At 36.9% G+C, this 18,841-nt stretch overlaps 1 protein-coding gene across 3 annotated transcripts in view; it reads right to left on the bottom strand.

Moving 5' to 3' along the window:
• LOC131066943 (phytyl ester synthase 1, chloroplastic) overlaps window positions 1-18,841 on the bottom strand; it is a 190,142-nt gene that overhangs the window by 118,447 nt on the left and 52,854 nt on the right. For all 3 annotated transcript variants that reach the window (XR_009358911.1, XM_059211128.1, XM_058001844.2), the window contains exon 8: window positions 2,039-2,160. Coding sequence is in view for 2 of the 3 variants with exons in the window: in XM_059211128.1 (XP_059067111.1) it covers window positions 2,039-2,160 (122 nt within the window). In the remaining variant the exon portion in view is untranslated. The remainder of the gene's footprint in view (window positions 1-2,038; window positions 2,161-18,841) is intronic.

The raw sequence follows: 18,841 nt of genomic DNA, 5'->3' as shown, positions 1-18,841 counted from the left end.
TATTGCAAAAGGTCTTAAAAGGTGATTATATGTACACTTGTTTAATTTACACAAGTGTTTGATGAAATGTCAATTTCTCATTCAAAGCATAATAAATGTTTGCAAAAATGTTTGTAGTCACTAATGATAGAAGCAGTTGTTCTTTAAAAACTCATATTTGATGTTTAGGCTAATGTTCTACTAGCTGTTTGACAAAATGACTATGTGCGAAAATTGAAACAATTGCAAGTTTGTGGAAAAATTTTGGTAAGGTTCATTACAACAATGAGGTTTACAAGCCATCAAAAAAGGTTGAGGAAAAGGAACATGAATCGGAAAGGATAGGAAAGAAGTATCTAAGATGGTCACAAGAGTTGAGACACAAATGTCAAATATAACAGGAGGTCTCTTTGTTTGAGAAACTAAGCCAAAGTTACTATTGAAGAGATATGTGAAAGGCCTTCTCATCAAATACTAGATTGAAGGGCCAAAGTTCTCAAATGAAGCAAGTGATTTAACAATGCAAAATAGGAAATTGGTAAAGAGGCCAAATAATTTGAGGGACATGTCAACAACATGTCTAGAAAAGCAAATGAAATGGCATTGGAAAATAAGATAGTTGATTCCAAACTAGGGAAAGGAAAGGCAGAATTTGGAGACACAAAGAATGTTGAGAATTAGCAAAAGTCAGCCAAGGCAATGGTCATGCACAGTCCAAAAAAACAATTGTTGATCTGGAAGAGGAGGCCACACAAGCAACTGCAAAGGTAGATACCTTGTTAAATTAGATGAAGACATCAAGTGTAGGTTTGAAGCTGATTCCAAAAGTCATCTAAAAAGATTTGATGCAATGATGGATGGCAAAGTGGAACAATGGAAGCCCTCATTGATAAACGCTAAGCAGCCAAGTTAGAATACAAGAGCAGGTGCATGATGCAAATCAATTGCTTGGCAGCCGATATCATCGCCATGTTTCTAGGTTCAATACCTCAAGGAATAAGCTTTCTTGAGAATGGAGAATCAAATTTGTCTAAGGGAAATGTTGGCATAAAAAATGGCTAATTCATATCATCATCAACTTCCCTATCGCAGGAAAATAAATAAGGAGTATCACAGATTGGCAATCCAAGACAAAGGAACATCAAGGCAACAATTATCACAGATTGATGGCAACACAATAGAAGACATTCAAACTCCATTCAGCAGGAAGAAAGTACCCATGCTCTAGAAAAGCAAACCTCATCCACTAGAAAACTAGAGTAAGACTAGTTTCAATTGGAGTATGAATCTGAGTATGTCGGTGGAAAGCCCTATCCCTAGGGGATGCATATAAACACCCCCTGTACAAACATTAATGATAAGAAGAGTTAGTGAGGTGGATAATCAAGTAGAGAGTAAGGAGGAGTTGTAGACACAGAGTACAATTGCGCTTGAGGGTTTGCCCAAGTCAAGTCCAAGGGAATTGAAATTGGTCAAAAGACCAAGGGAAGGGGGACAAGATGCTAAGGAGGAGTAATCAGTGATTGGTGTCAGGATATACTTTGTAATAGGCTCTATATAACTTAGCCAATGAACCAATGAACTTAATGCCATTGGTGACCCTAAATAATATAATGGTTCCCTGTTTCATCTCTGCATAATTCTTGCAATGGCATTCTTTCCTTCTTTTGCTTAGGTATGGCTCTGTTACTTACACTTGGATTGCAACTTTCACCAAAGGACACTATTCTTCGGTGGTCAAAAGGGCAGTGTGTTTGAGCATTCTTTTTGTTGGTTTATCTATTAAAGTATGAACATCTATGATGATAAATAAACTCCATTTGAGCATTGAAGAAGTGGATGATCTTTATAGAGTACAATGTCTAGATATAAGCATAGTACAAATCATGTAGAATCCATAAATTCTAAAAGCCACATATCCAGCTAAAAAATACTAAAGTAATTCAAAACAACTACTTTGCAACGATTGTAAATCTTACATGAACTCTATAAACATTCATTGTTTCTTTTAAATTATGAAGCTAATCATCATTTTTTACTTAGATATGCAAAAGAAAACCTTGCAAGCAACAATACTTCAGCTTTGACAGCATGAAGACGGGAATTGGTATAGAGTGCAGCTGATCTAAGTAACTTCAGTTTCCACAAAAGTGTCTCTTTTGGTACAATATCTGCCAGATTCTGTCAAAAAAACATATATTAATTAATACAAGATCCACTTCATATCCATGCTTTGCTCAACAACAAAAAAAAAACCACCACTGGGATTTTAAATTCTAGTACCAAAGGAGAAACATAAATCAACAACTATAATAATTGTACAAGTGAAAACTTCCATGAAAGTGGCCCAACAAACTACTGAAAATCAGCAGAACAAAGAAAACCAAAACACTTTCAAGTTATTGTCAAAAAGACCAACTACAATATATTTAATGAATTGATCATCATTTGTAGCTATATTTTGCAAATAAAGATCGGCACAAATACATAAGAGATGATGATGATGAATGGGATTTCAACTAGTAAATTCTAATCAAATATCTCAAATGAATAGCCATCAAGCAAACAAAATTTCAATAATGAAACTAGGTTATCTATTCGCATGTGTATCTCCTAAAGGATAGCTACAAAACGATTCATGACCAAAAAATGATGATGAATCTGAATATTGTGTATTTTTGAGCTAGTAAATTGTATCTTTCCAGAAATATTATCACCAAATGCTTTAATATATGAGAAAATGTTCCTGTCAAAAAGAGTTCTTGCTGAACATTCATGCTTCTTGTGAAAAATTTATGAGTCGCGGAAACTCAAAATGGTGAGGGCAATGCATACAGAAACAGAAATTCCATGTAACTAACTAATAGTAGTATAGTGTCACATTAAGAGATCAATAGATAAAGAAATTCAGTGAAGATACAGGAATGAGGAGGATCAAAGGAATTCTAAACCGAAAGATAAGGATATCAGCTCATCTTTTGGTGACATGGATTTTGTAGTAAAGAACACATCAATTCATCAATGATAGAGGGGTAACATGACTAGAGATTCCCATTGCGAACAACATTCAATTTCCCCAAGTTTTTGACACAAGAACATCAAAGGAGTTCTAAACCGAAAGAGAAGAGTATCAGCTCATCTAATGGTGACATGGATTTTGCAGTAAAGAACACATCAATTCATCAATAATAGAGGGGTAAACATGACTAGTAGATTCCCAATGGGAACAACATTCAATTTCCCCAAGTTTTTGACACAAGAACTAATGATTGCAATTGAGGAGGCCCATAAAAGGGGAGAAACAAAGCTCAATTTCAGACCTCTAATCATCTTGACAATCATCATGAAGTTTGGTGAGCATACTCACCAAGTGTAAAAAAGATACAAGTTCAAGGCAAAATTAGTAATGTGTCTTGATGACTTAGTATGTTATTCAACAGAGATGCAAAATTGTGAGTAAATGTATGATGCTCTCCTTAGTGAAGTTTGCAAAGATCGGAAGATATCGCCAAAAATGGTGACAGATTACTACTTGATGGTATCCTTTTGTGTCAAAAGTAGACTATCTACATGGGAGTGTCCAAAACATGCAATTAAACTACCCTTCATAAAAAATTCAAGGAAGGTTTTGTATGAGCTCAATCAAGTAGATCTAGCTTCACCAATAAGTGTAATGTCCCTACTAGTTAGAGATCACTGTCCTGCAAAATAGTTTGTTAGAATACAACAGACATATATATATATAACTAATCTAAATTGCAATCTAACTTTAAAATACTTAATTAACATAATCGCAATGTTTATCAAATAAAAAGGATACGAAAGTATGTCCTTAGGCGGCCGTGAAGCTCGCCTTCTTGGAACCCATCTTGGTTCCAAGCCCTCCAGGAAGTCGAAGGTGAATTCGACCCCTGTCTTGAATGTAATTTCTTACATCTAAGCCATCCAGGAAATCGAAAGTTAATTCGATTCCTGTCTTGGGTGTAACCTCTTACACCCAAGCCATCCAAGGAAAACCCTATGTCCATTCCTTGCCTTGGGTGATGCATCCCATCATCCAAGTCCTCAGAGGGGACCGGCCAGATCCGTCTCTTCTTGGTTGAACTTAATCAACCAAGCCATACATATGCATATCAATGTTCAGTATATACTGCCCTAGGGATTATCATAATCCCTCCCTTAGACTAAGGGAGTTTCCTCCCTATAGCCTCCATCATGTGATTACATTTATAATACATTTTTTGCATTTTTATTACTATTTCCCTATTCCATAACCCACATGTACATATTCCCGAATTAACATGTATTCCCTAACATATATTCATAAAATGTTCATTAATAAATATTCACATTTATTTCTTTAACATATATTTCTACTATTCATTGATAGGTATTTATTACTTATGTTCATACATATTCATCAGTTCCTAAGAAACATTCATTAACATATATATTAAAATGTTCGTTACTTATATTCCTCAACATATGTATAAAAATATTCATTATTAATATTCATTAATATATATATTAAAATATTCATGATTAATATTCATTAATATATATATTAAAACATTTATTAATAATGCTCATTAATATATATTCTAATATTCATTAATATACATATTAAGATATTTATTAATAATATTCACTAATATATGTATTCTAATATTCATTATTAATATTCATTAATATATATATTAAAATATTTATTAATAATATTCATTAATATATATATTCTAATATTCATTATTGATATTCGTTAATATGTATATTAGAATATTTATTAACTACACTCCCTCATATATACCTTGTGATATCCTTACCTGTCTGCACCCGCAGTATTAGATTCCGGTCTGCGGTTCCTCCTTGTTGTTTCCCACTCTTCCTTCCCCCTCACCCTCCTCCGCTCCTTTTCTATAATCTGCATCAAAGCCTTCTTATAATCTGCAGTGAGATTTTGTGTGCCCATTCAAGAAGATTAGTATCTTCTCATAACAACCGATTGTGACTTTTCATAATTACTTTTTCTTCCTTAATAATAATCTCTGCCTTAGCGTATTGGATCTTATTTCTAATCAACACCGAAAATGAATCATATCTTTAGTTAATACGTGAAGTTTACTTTGGAAGGCCATTTCTCTTTATGAGTACATGATTTTCCAAATAGACGTGTTATTCAAACAATATGTTTTATTATTAACAAAACGTGGCATCTTAAACTGATTAAATTATCACTTAAAGGTGATAATAATATATTGACTAAATTATCTAACACCAGATTTATCATTTTATCAAATCGTGGCACTAATGATTATTATCTTGTCTTGTGCGGCCTGCTCTATTTGACCTGTTCCAATATGTGTCTTGTTCAATCTGCCTTTTCTCTCACGGTCTTCTTTACTTGCACATAATGTATTCTTCAAGAATTCATCGTGAGGATCGTGAGAACTAGATTATAAGAAATTGTGTTTATGAATTAGATTTAAAATATATAAATTATGTCTATAATATAAAACACTAAGATGTAGTATTATAAGATAGAGATACACTATAAGGTTCATCACATGAATAATAAATTAGAAAATAATATTTAATAATTTCAAATAATCTTTTGTTGATGTAATATCCCTAATTAAATGTTAATGTCAATTAGTCTAAATACTTTTCTTGTTTGTTGGAGAAAAAGCATATGATTACTTTGTATGTATTCTTTTCACCCATCCTTATCGTTTAAGGAATATTATTAGTTATAACTATTAATAATGTTAATTAAATAATAAAATTTAATAAATAAATAAATTTCAAATATTCCTTCATTGGTAATTATTATATAAGTTAATAATAATAATTTCTTCTTTTAGGGTCTCTCTCTCTTTCTCTCCGTATATGTTGAAAAGAGATGTGGAAATTCCTGCAAAAGCAGGAGACGACAAGTTAGAATGGAATCAAGCAAATCTTGAGAAAATCCTTCAATTTCCCTCCAAAATTGTAAAAGGTGGAAATCAATGAGTTGGCGAAGAGAATCTTCCAAGTATGACGCATGACTTAGTGCATTTAAGGAAATTTCTAAATTCAAACTCACTCGCATGGGAAGTTTCTTTTGCATGGCGCAGTAATTGGAGAAAGTATGATGCATCATGAATGCAATTGCTAATTTAAATGCCTCCTAACTTAGCAAGACGTTTTGAAGAATTCTATATAAGTTTGGAAAGGTATTTCATTTCTCACGTGCAGGATTCAAGAAAGAAGAGCTGGAGAAGTGAAGGGTGGTCATACTTAGTCTCTATTTTCATCATCTCCAAGGTGCTTCCCAGATGTCGGAATCAAGCAAGGCAGCTACCCTCTCCAGGCAGGCATTGATCAAAGCAGAAATGAAAGGTTTCCTTCCCCATTCCCAGCTGAATTCAAGATGGGAAGAAATCAATGATACTAATTTAGGCACATTCAATTTGGTTGCATTCAAGATCAGAATATTCGGGACAGCAGGGCACAATCCATCACCAACAGATGTCAAAATTGGAATTGTTGCGGCAGTTGGTTTTCCTCCTGCTATTTAGTGCCCGGACTTGGTCCACGAATGTACAGTGCATTATAATTTAGAGCGAAAGACAATCTCAATGCCTAATGGCAAGCTGCTGGCAACATTGACTCTGGAGTCAATTGGTGAGGCTTTCAGAATTCCTTCGCACTATTCCATGACATACAGGACCAGCAGCGGAGCTCAGGCAGTATATGAAGCAGGTTCTGCCAGGTGTGCTGATTTGATTAATAAGCAGTGGTTGCTGAAGCCTAGGGTGCATGCCTCCAAGATGTCAAAAACTCTCACCATCTTCGAGTTCAAGCAAGAGTATGTGGACTTGATAAAGATGCTGAACAGAGTAATGGGGTGTTCACATTCTGTGAACTTTGAGGCTTGGATGTTCTTCTACATAGGCGAGATCATGAATTCAAATGGGCTAATCAACTGGGCCAGATTGATCAGTCACTACTTGCACGAGCAGTTGAAAAAATTAAAAGAAAAAAGGTCCCAGTTCTTTTTCATGAGCTCCTACCTGTTCTATATGCTTGCGCGAAGGGGAGGATTTGATGGTCTACCAGCAAGAGGAATTATGGGTTGCGAACCAGCTCAGCTGAAAGTACATGAGTGTTATCCCCAGCTGCATCTTCACAATGTCAATTCTTACAGGTTGGCAAATGGCACCTTCACCATATACTTGACACGGCTTATGCAAAAGAAGTTGCACGTAAGGGTGTCACCGCAAGCAAGTGCCTTGGTCCAGAAGTATGGAGTTGCGTTCTTGCAATTTCTTAAATTCAGCTACATCAAGAGGCAAGGATTCTCATTCCAGACATACAAATTGCCAAGATATCCATCAGACAAGCTCGTATTGCTAGAGCTCATGAGACAGTTAACTGCCTATGATCAATTGCAGAAGAAGAAAAAGCAATCAATTGAATTCCCAATTGTCTTGGGTGACTTCATGGAAATATGCCCAAGCCTGGAAGCCGCTAAAAGTGCAGCAGGGGAATTGGCATTTTATCGCCTACTGTTTTATACATCTAGGGCCCAATATGATCCTTACCGCCAAATCAGAAAGGTTGTTGGCGCCAAATTCATACAAAAGTTTCACTTAGAAGATTATTGGGCAGGTGTCGAGGACGACCTTGAGGTCCGGAAGAAAATGCATTCCAGATTGCCCCTCGACACCATCAAGATAAGTGAAACTTATCAGGTACCAGATCAGGGGAAGGAGGATGCAGATTTGATACAACCTGAATTTGAGAAAGTAAACGATCAGCCTATTCAGTTGCCAGATTGGTCAGGGCCCGAGATGGATGATTTGAGTATCTTAGCTAGACCAGTGCTGAAATTCACTGAGCACTGGATTGATAGGCAGATAAGAAAGTTGGTGGAAGGGAATGTTCATCTACCATGTCAGCTAATGGGAAGTCTAGATTCCCATAGTGAGGCAACCAAAGGCTCTTCGCAGGTTCAGGCAGGAAGGGAAGTTTGGATGGATATAGAAAAAAAGGCCCAAAAGAGACCAAGGACAGTAAAGAAGAAGGATATCCAGCAGGAAATCCCACAGGAGGTTCAACAGGAAGTCCTACAGGAAGAACCTCCACAAAAGAAAGCAAGGACAGAAAGAGAGCATTCACCAACAAGTTCCTCAAGTGTGCAAGAGGTAGAGATGTTTTCACATACCACAGGTCCGCTTCCAGAGAGCATTCTGGCACCAGATATACTCAGCATTAACGCTTCACAGGGACACCATAGGCCAAGAAGTCAAAGGCAAGAAAGTCCCCCACATCAACAAGAGGCTCGCTAGGATAGCTTCGTCCTTGGTGAAATGGAGGAAGAGTCACAGGAATAGGAGCATGTAGAGGATCATACTCACTCCATCCCCGTTCTAGATTGGTTGGTGGGAAGCCTGACAAGGGAATCAGAAAGCGAAATTGATCCTGCTCGGGAGTTGGAAGAATTATTGAAAAGGATGGATCAACCAACAAAAAGGAAGGCTCCCCGAAAATTTTCCAAGGTTGTTAGGGAAGAATCCGGATCTCGAACCCTGCACATTGCTGAGCCTACAGTAGATAAAGACAGAAGCGAAATCAGGCAGGAGGATTATGTTATCAGACAGATTGATCTTGGCCATGCCTCCACAGGTCAAGTAATGGGAAACTTTGAAGAATCTTCCTTGGCCATGAAAGAGAAGATGCTGAAATCAAAGGCGAAATGTAAGCGGCTGAGGGAAGAAAATAGAGCCCTATGCAAGTACGTCCGGAGTTTCAAAAGACCCCTCAGGGAGGCAGGTCCTTCATTCACTCCTCCTTCCTCCCTTCCTAAGGATGTGGTTGATGATGCAGAGGTTATTAGAGCAATGGCGCAAAATTCCAGGGAATGGATAGAGGATGTTTATACCGAAGCAGGAAAATTCATTGAAGACCTAGCTCAGCTTCATTCAAAGTTCGTGGCCCTCCTGAGAAGATTAGAGACAGCAGAAGGATTATGGGAGGATGTGCACATTTACCAGGACTTAACCATTCCATGACTCAGGGCTCTAACAAAGGCTCCAAGGCAAATTCTGGTTGACGGGAAAGTGATTCAGGAAAATGAAGCTTATGACTTTCTCTGATGGTTCTACATCGTCTGCTCAAGAAAGAACACCTTCGATAAATTCAGTGTAAACTCCTTTACTTTGAAAGAGTCCATCAGAGGGGTGCAGGAGGAAATCATTAGTGCAATTGAGGCATTGTTCATGACGAAACTCAATGACGGTGGAATAACAGTGAACTCCCTGAAATCTCAGTTGCACGAATTCTTCTTCGTAGGTTCATTCCCCAAGGAGCATTTTGCAAATGTTTCTTCATTCTCTGGTATAATGAAGAAGACACAAGAAGTCATGATGGAGTGGGAGAGCTTCTTTTCCAAGAGCGAGGAAGAAATTACCTTGATGGAATTTGACATTGAGAATGTGCCACGTGTCTCCATCGGAGAGCTGGAAGCTGTCGTCATCAAATTCATTGCATACGCTAGAAATGAGCGGGATAATGGTCGTATATTCTTGGACGAGAATCTTTTGGTTGAATAGTAGTGGCGTATTTACTGTTGGAGGTATTTTGACTAAGTGTGGGTCTAGTCAATGCATGTCGTCGTCGGATGAGGAATCTTCTTGCATGCAGCCTCCTCATTTATGGTTTTATGACAGATTCTCCTTGCATGTCGCCGTCACCTAGAGCATGATGGACATTTATTTCTTGCATGAGAGTGTTCGCTATATTCTGAGCATAATCAACATCATGGGGCGCATTTAATGCACTAGTGGGCGCTATTCTAGGCTTTGAATTAATTGTATATGGGCATAATGGGTCATTAATTGCCGATTCCCACCTTGTTGCACCTTGAGTGGAGAATCTTCTAGGGTGAAACCCTAATTAGGATTTGCATGGCCTAAGGCCTATATAAAGGGGTGGCCCCCCTCATTCGTAAAGGAGGGGAGATTATCTAAGATTGTTGCATTAGGATTGTGAAGTAGCCAACTTAATACATTGTTCGATTTCGATGGTGTATTCTTGTTCTATTTTGGCAACCTACATGGTCTTGCTCTCTTCAATTAGATTAGATTTGCTTATATATTGTGATGTCCCCTTTTTAGCGCAACATGACATGGGGTGTCGTTAGCCTATTCTAACACGGTCCCGAAGGCTAACAAGGACATTGGTGGGATCCTGAGGTGTTTTGGCCTAGGTGTTTTCAGTTTCAGGCCAATCGATGCTGCTCTGGCAGGGTTTCTAGACACTTACTATTTATAGTAAGTTAGTCTCCAAGCAGTGACTTGAAATTTTTAGTGTTTCCCTGGTTGGCATAATTATCAGTAAAAAAATATATTTGAAGGCGACAATGATTTAAAGGGATTATCAACAATGTTTTAATATTTAATGATAAGGTGTAAAGTTAAATTAAATATTTAACTTTATCGTTATATTATAAGGTTGGGAATATAAAGTAATGTTTAAAATATTAAAAGTTCCCTTTAATGCATAAATTGTGGGAAATAATATTTTATTCTAAAATGTATTATCCCACATTTAGGAAATGAAGTGTTTGCATCCAGGAAGAAGATATAAATTGAGGTTGAGAGCTCCCTTTTGGGGTATGCTTGGAGAAGATTTAATATCTTGTTGTTGGATTTCTTGAGAAATCTGACTCGTTGGGCTTGGAGGACGAAATCCCTCTTGGTCAACATTCTTCTCGTTGTTGTGAGATACAGTCAGGAGAATTTATGGTGTTTTCATTTAGGAAACACACTGGGTTCATTAGATTTTCACAGGGCAGATTTAAGAAGATTTTGGAGCAGTTTGAAGGTGATAGTGAAGATATATGAGTTGCTGTGAGCAGTGCGTGAACAGTGCCGTGAACAGTAACGTGAACAGTCCGTGAACAGTGTCGTGAACAGTAACGTGAACGGTAATGTGAACAGTGCCGTGAATAGTGTGGCTACAGTGTGTGAACAGTGTTTTCAGCAGGTTCTATACTTGTGGAGTTCAGGTTTGAATTTGTTTATTATCATATGGTCTGTAATATTCTTCAAATCTGATTTGTATGCTTGGGGTTGGAATTAAATAAATACCATCAGCATTAATCTTCTTGTTTTTGGTATTTGATATGTCTGGTTGTTTTTTATATTGAATAAACTTTGAAAGTTTTACAATAAATATCAATTTATCCAATTTATCCTATTGCAAATCAAGAACCAAAAAATCCAGTAGTCAACTTGCAAGCCAACTGTTTGACAAAATTACACTAAGTAAAAAGGACATAAATTTAGTGCCGAACAGGGGATGTCCATTACATATATTGTTAGGAGAACTGAATTTGATAGGATTGCTTGTTGCGGAATCCGAGCTCATACTTTTGGTGTGCAGCCGATTGTTGTGTACCGTGCAAAGTTAGTCTGAGCCTTTTGATGTGTATACGCTTAACTTCAATCATCAGTAAAGATTGTTCAATCTGATGGTCTATATTGATGATCTGAAAAACTTGCACGCACCCTTTGAAGATTGCACCGCCTTCGTGTAGTTGTGCTCTACTGGCGAAACAAAGCGTGGTTTGATTTTACATGAGTTACCCCGTCTCCTGTTCTTAGGATTAGATTAGCTTTAGCATAGTTCTCTCTACCCTACTCTCATTTACTTTCTGCATAATTCAAAAAATCCAAAAGATTTAAAACTAGAGCTTTCATTGCAAATCATCCGTGCAGAAATCCTCGAGCTTGCATGAGTTTTCTTCAATTGAACACGCGTAAGGCCCCTTGGGTTATCAGCAAACCCATCAAACATCTAAGTCACGTCCACGCACTGAAGGAACCTTGAAATTAGTCGTTTGAACTTTAAGCAATCCTAGCATACGGACTAATCTTGATCAAGAGAGGATAAGGTGACCGTTGGCGACTTTATTTTGTGTTAGACACGGTCATAAAAAACACGTCAACAGTACTAACAAAAACTTGTAACTATGTTTTGAACCATGTTCACCCTCAATTCTCACTGTAATGCCCCTATATTTGGGTTCTCTATATTTGAGTTCTCTAGCATTGCGATTGGCTCTAACCTTCTTGATGAGTGTCAACCTTGTTAGAGGGCTTATTTGATGTAGCCAATGAGCCCAATCAGTCTTGAGGACACTTATGCCACTTTCCAAAATGTTTTTTGACTGGTGTGTTCTCCAAGATTCTTGGAGAGAACATATATTTATACTTATAGTCACTTGGTCAGCTCCATTTCTCATTATTCATCATCAGTATCACTCTAGTGTAGTCTAATTTCGATTTCAATGCTTTCAGCAATTTTCACAAAATGAGGGTGTATTACTGGATATAATTTAATTATTTAACTACGGTTGCTTAATTTAATTAAAATAATTTTAAAAGCACCTTAGTGTTATAGATCATTGGAAAGAAGATGAAAAGTTTTAAATCTTGGACACATAAAACAAGGACCTTACATATCAAAAATTATCATTATTTTAATAAAAAGGTCTTAATGGATTTTTAATTAAAACAAGTGAAGTTTTAAATTGTTCTTTCCAAAAAAATTGGTGGGAAAAAGTATATAAGGCAATTAAAGAGCCCATTTGGTATTATGCAGATTATGTCTTTTTCCTTTGATGAAAAACCTTTGTGGTTCTAGAGATCGAACTTTGCCCATCTTAGCCTTCCTAAGGACGGAAACCCTCTTAGAGAAGATTGACCATGGTGGTGAAAGATCCCCCCTGGTTGATGCAGTGTGGCTCATTCAGAGTTATAGCTGAAGCAGGAAGCTTTACAGTTATTGCAGGTTTTTGGAGATTTTTAAAGATTTCTAAGAGCAGAGTTGGGCGCCATTGTTATATATCATTATTACCAGGTGAAAGTTGAAGTTTGTTTCTAAAGTTTGGTTTGAGCCTTTTGTGGCATTAGGTTTTGTCCTTGTTAGGCGATTGGACTGTTGAGCATTGACCACTTCAATCTTGCTAGTGTGGAAAGATGGGGTTAATATTGGCCAATTCAAAGAGCAATTAATACAAGTCTTTTAGGGGTCGTCTGAAGCTGCCATAATATTCAAGTTAGTCGCTTTAAACAGAGGACCATTTGCAGATGATTGGGAAGGATCACTGATATCTCCAAGGGACGTTGGAGGTGTTTGGGAGATCACTGGCATCTAAAGGATCAGATATCATATTTGATGTTGTTTCAGCATATCTTCAAGAAGTTGCAGTTTGATGCATATGTTCATGACATTCATTGGATGACTTACTAGAGACATTCCATTCATTGTTTTTTGTATAGCTCTTGAGTTGGCGTGATGGAAGGTGAGGTGACTGGATTCATTTTCTTGTGCCAGGTGCTATTTATCCATTGTTTTGAGTGAGGTGAATTAAAGGATGGATTGCAGAAATCAACTTTCAAAGGAACAAATGAAGGATTCCCAGCTGGCATGAGTATATTGGAATGGGCTACTGATTTCATGAGGCAGAAATATCACCTATTCCAGTCAATATTAATATATTATCATTGTAAAATAATGATTTGGAATTTCTAAGCCAGCCAAGTGGATACAGCAGTGTGACAGACCCATGTGGTTGTTCTGCAGCATTGGGAGAGTCTGTGGGCAAGTTGAATCCCAGAGGACAGAGGAGTAGGCTTTCAGCAGTCATAATCAGGTTCCATATGGAATTAAAATAATCATATTTGATTATACGTCTTATGTCTGCATTGTTTAAACTTTATGCAACATTAATTATTCAAAATAATAAGTAGTTGGTCAGATTGGAGCATTTCTGCTGTGACAGCAGTCACTGTGATTGTTGTATAATAAGCCCTTGCTGTTATTTATCATTCCATGCTTAATGTCAAACTTATGAATGAAGAATCAATGTTAAGCTATCAGAACGTAAGCTTGAAAATTAAAACATAAGCTATCTGTTTTTGTTACAATGTATTAAAATTAAACATGAGGGAAAACCAGGGGTGTTATTAGACTCACAACATTTTATCTCCTTTGAGCTCTTCTTGTCGCAATTTAAGGTTATCGTAGGATTTTTTTCCCTCTTATTTTTTTTTTTAAGTTTTTCCAAATCAATTTTATATTTGTGAATTCTTCCTTTACATTTTTATTTGTGTTTCACATCCATTTTGATTAATCTAGAGTTTTTGAATATAAATTTTAATATTTTCTTTTTTCAAAACCAAGGATCTACAACATTTTTATATTTCAATGCTAAAGTTTGTAGTGATTAAATTTGTTTTTCTTATTTTTTCAATGCTAGGATTTCCACCTTTTGTCAATGGCATCAACAAGTAGAAGTGGAAGCATTGACAACAAGGATCTTGCTTGGAAGCATGTCATGATTTGCAACTATTGTAGGTTGAAGATGAGTGAAGGCATCAATTATCTTAATTACCACCTTGCATGGATTGTTGGTCAAAAAATGTTAAATTGTGTCTAAACATTGAACCAAATATTGTATGATAGATGTAAAAAACAACATGACAAAATATGCAACCATTGTAGCAATGATGAACCAAACATGTTGTCAAAATCAAAGGTAGATACAGCAAAAATTGCAGGCTCCATTTGTGGCCTATTAATTCATAGCATATCCGCTTCATCGTGCTCTAGCCAAATGAAGTCACAAGGATTTTTTGTTCCATGTTTACAACCTTCTCTTTAAGTTATAGGTTGGAACAAGGACAAGCATGACTCAAGAAGCACAAAATGTGGACAACAACATTTCATTCAATGTGACGAGAAGCCCATGTTGGGAGAATTTGGTTGGAGTCTTGACCATTGTATGGAAAGGCTTCAAGAAACCTAGTTTACAAGACTTAAGTTGGTCATTGGTCTAGAAAACTATAGCAAATATAGAAACAATTAAGGAAGAGCAAAGGAAATATTGGATCAATTATGGATGCACCATATTATCAAATGGGTGGACAACTAGAAAGAATTTAATTCTCAACAACTTTCTAGTGGCTTCAAATGGTCAAATGGTGTTCTTGAGGTCCATCAACACCTCAAACAAAGTCAAGAAAGTTGATAATTTGAGTCTAATGTTGGAAGTTGTATTAGAGGTTGGCATAGAAAATGTGGTCCAAGTTGTGATAGAAAATGCAGCAGCATATGTAGCAGTAGGGAAACTACTTAAGGAGAGGCACTCAACAGCTTTTTTGACCCCTTTCTCTACCCATTTCCTTGATTTTCTATTGGAGGAAACAAGAAAACTTGATTGGGTGAAATCCACGGTAGAAAACACCATGGATACCAAGTACACCTACAATCACCCTTGGGCACTTAGCTTGATGAGAGATCATATAAGGGGGGGGGGGGGATCTTGTGCAAGTGGATACCACACAATTTGTATCTAACATCATCACTCAGTAGAGCATATATGGCTTGCTAACAACTTTGAAGAACATGTTTGAGAGCCAACAATAGGTGGATTCTTCTTATTTGAAGAAGACAAATACAGGGTCATGTAGATATTTTTCATTGTGTAGATAGTTTTCAATGATGTCTTCACGAAGAGTGCTAATGAGATCACCAAGTTAATTTCAAAATTATATTTAAATTTTAAATTATATCCTTTAAGTTGAATTTTACTAAATTCTACTTACTAGACATTGTTCAGTCTTTTTAAGTTCTATATTTAATTCCAACCTAAATTTGTTTGTGTAGGTCTCAAAGCCTTTAGTAAAGATTTTATGTTTGGGAGATGGAGAGAAAAACCCAATGGAGTGACTATATGAGGACATGGTCAAGACCAAAGAGACCATCCAAAAATATTACAAGAGAGATAGAAAAAGGTTTGAACCCACTTGAAACATTATTGATAAGAGGTCAAACAATTAACTCCACCAACACATTCATGCGGTAGCATACTACCTCGACTCAGTTTTTTCTTTGCAAATGACTTCAAAGATATTGATGGGAAGGTTGTGGAGGTCCTCTCAACATGCATTTAGAGGAAGTTGCTTAAGGTTGAGTCTGAAAACCTAATTATTGGAGCATTGCAAAGATACAAGCAAGCTAATTGGACGCTCTTGTCTTCACCACTAGCTATCCAAACCACCCAAGCACCACAATGAAAAATCACAATCTTCACTTCATTTCAATTAAAAATTTGATGTGTGCAACTATGCTTACTTACAAACTTGCGAATATCTTCTTTGCAAATGTTTGGTGGGAAGATTAGAGGGAAAAAAATCCAAATTGTCATAAGCTAGCCCTCTGAATTTTTTTAGATTTTGAGTGTTTCTAGAGGTGAGTGCAATTGGAGTTTATTTGATGCCATTTGCATAATCAAGAGCAACACATTAACACAAAAGCTTTTCAATGACCTTCTCTTTGTGCAATACAACATTCACCTTCACACTAAAAAAGATGGAAGAATCAAATAGTCATGAGACCATTGACTTTGATGACCTTGATCCATATAGTGATTGAAATTCCCAAGAAGACTCCATGTTTATTTAAGACAAAATTGTTGGTTTTGAAAGGCAAGTAAAGGAGGGTGCAGCTGAAGCAATATGCATTGGATTGGATGGCATAGCAGCTGATGATGATGTTGAAGATGAGGAGTCATTACCTTCTAGATCGAGTAGGACCTCACTGACATCCATTGTATTGGTATATGTAACGAAAATTAAATTATGTTATTGTAACCTCATTGAATTATCATTTTTTATGATGATTATTGTTGTTTCCTCTTTCCCAAGTAAATTTATTTACTCAAAGATTGACAATTTATTATTTATTATAATGTTTATGGGTATTGTTAAAAAAAATAATCAAGAGTAAATTATTTATTACAAATACATTAATCCACTTGGTCATTTTGAATAAAATTAAAACATAATAATAATCATTGTGCAGTAAAATAATTAAGCAATGAACTTTAAGAACATTAATCTGCAACAATAAATTAACCAATGAAACATCAATAACTGCAAATATGTGTGTGTGCGTGTACACATATATATGTACACACACACACACACACACATATATATATGTGTGTGTGAAATTCAAAGAGACTGCTATCTAGCACTCAGAGGAATAGTTGCAAGTCCAAGGTCTTTGGCAAGGAGGCACCCCCAGAGGAAACTAGTTCTTACATAAAACCCACCAGTTCTTACATAGGAATCCAACCTACCTCACAGCATAAATAACACAACCCTGGCCTGGACACTCCCAAATGTACGTTGTATCCCAAGTTGGACACATGCTGTATGCCCCTTCTCCAAATGTCCCAATGCCAACCAATGACCTCAACCTTCACTCCTTTGTGCCCTCTGATTACTCTATTCTCTCCTTGTTTATCTGTCTTCCAATTATCTCCATGCCCCCTTTTTCCAAGTCACACATAAATGACTTATATAAGCCTTAAGGCTTGGTAATCAAACCATCACACCCTTTACAAAGGTTGCCATTAATTATCCTTTACTAAATATAATTATTCCTCACTTTTAAAAGGGTTTTTATAAATTTGTTTATTAATCTGAATTTTAATAGAGGTATCATATTATCCTTTCTTTTCACTTTAGGGAAAAAGTCCCATAACATTTATTGAGATTCACATCAGATTATCAGTTGTCATGTCCCCTCCTGGATTGTTATATACAGAGTTACCCGAGGACGCGTCCCCGACCTGAAACCCCCGTCCCCGTCTCGGGGACGTTTCGGGGACTTGGGGACGGCCAGGGGACGTTTCCCCCCATCCCCAAATTGCCCTATATTTTTAGGGGACGTCCCCGAAACGGGGGGACGCCTGCCCTAGCCTTGGGGGACGTCCGTACGTCCCGGGGACGGCTGGGGACGGCTGGGACGTCCCCAATCCGTCCCGGGGACGGCTAGACGTCCCCCTAATCTAAGGCCATTAAAAAAAATTAAAAAACTAAAAAAAGTTGTATTTTCAAATTTTTTTTAAAATTTTCTAATATAGGCCCCTTATTAATTCAAATTGTTAGTAAAAATAAAAAAATTAAAAGATAACATTAATTTAATTCATAATTTTGACAATGAAACTATATGGCAGCAGTGTAGCCTTTGGGCATTTTGACACAGAGATTAGAAAATCACCCAAAAATCGCCAAACTCAGCGAGTTAATAGAAAAATAACACCCAACACCTTTATGAAAGAATAAGTTTTTTTGGCCTCGCGGGGCGCTGCCCCTCGACCCCGCCCTGTATCGTGACACGGAGCGCGCAAGGGGCGCTGCCCCTTGACCCCGCAAGGGGCGATGCCCCTTGACCCCACCTTGGGGGCGCTGCCCCCAAACCCCCGTTGAAAAATATGGGGGGAAACCGCGTCAATAGAAGTAGGGAAAATTTAACCTCTTTGTTTTGACATTTTGTATGTTATTTCTTTAATATCTATTATGATATGCATATTGACAATGTGAATGAATTGAAATTCTGATTTATGAATGCATAATTGCATATTGTCTATTGAGTATTAACAATGTTGTATGTTCAGAATTTACATTCTAAAATGTCTTCAACTTTTCATAGCATCATACACATGCCATTTCCATGTTTTATTGTTTTCATATGAATATAATGTATGTATGCATGCTTTATCCATGTTTTCATATGAACATTTAGAATTTTGAAATTTTCCTATATATTTTAAATATTTCCTATATTTTAATAGCCGTCCGCTTTGCCGTCCCCCGCCGTCCCCAAATTTGGCAAAAAAATTTGCCGTCCCGGAAACGCGTCCCGCCGTCCCCCGCCGTCCCCGTCCCGGAAACTCGGGGTAACATTGGTTATATATATACGGAGAGAAAGGGAGAGACCCTAAATGAAGAAATTATTATTA

The sequence above is a fragment of the Cryptomeria japonica genome, chromosome 9 (genome assembly GCF_030272615.1).
Source record: "Cryptomeria japonica chromosome 9, Sugi_1.0, whole genome shotgun sequence".
Taxonomy (NCBI): domain Eukaryota; kingdom Viridiplantae; phylum Streptophyta; class Pinopsida; order Cupressales; family Cupressaceae; genus Cryptomeria; species Cryptomeria japonica.
Note: the sequence above shows the minus strand (reverse complement) of the source record. Positions and strands in the feature narration are given on the sequence as shown.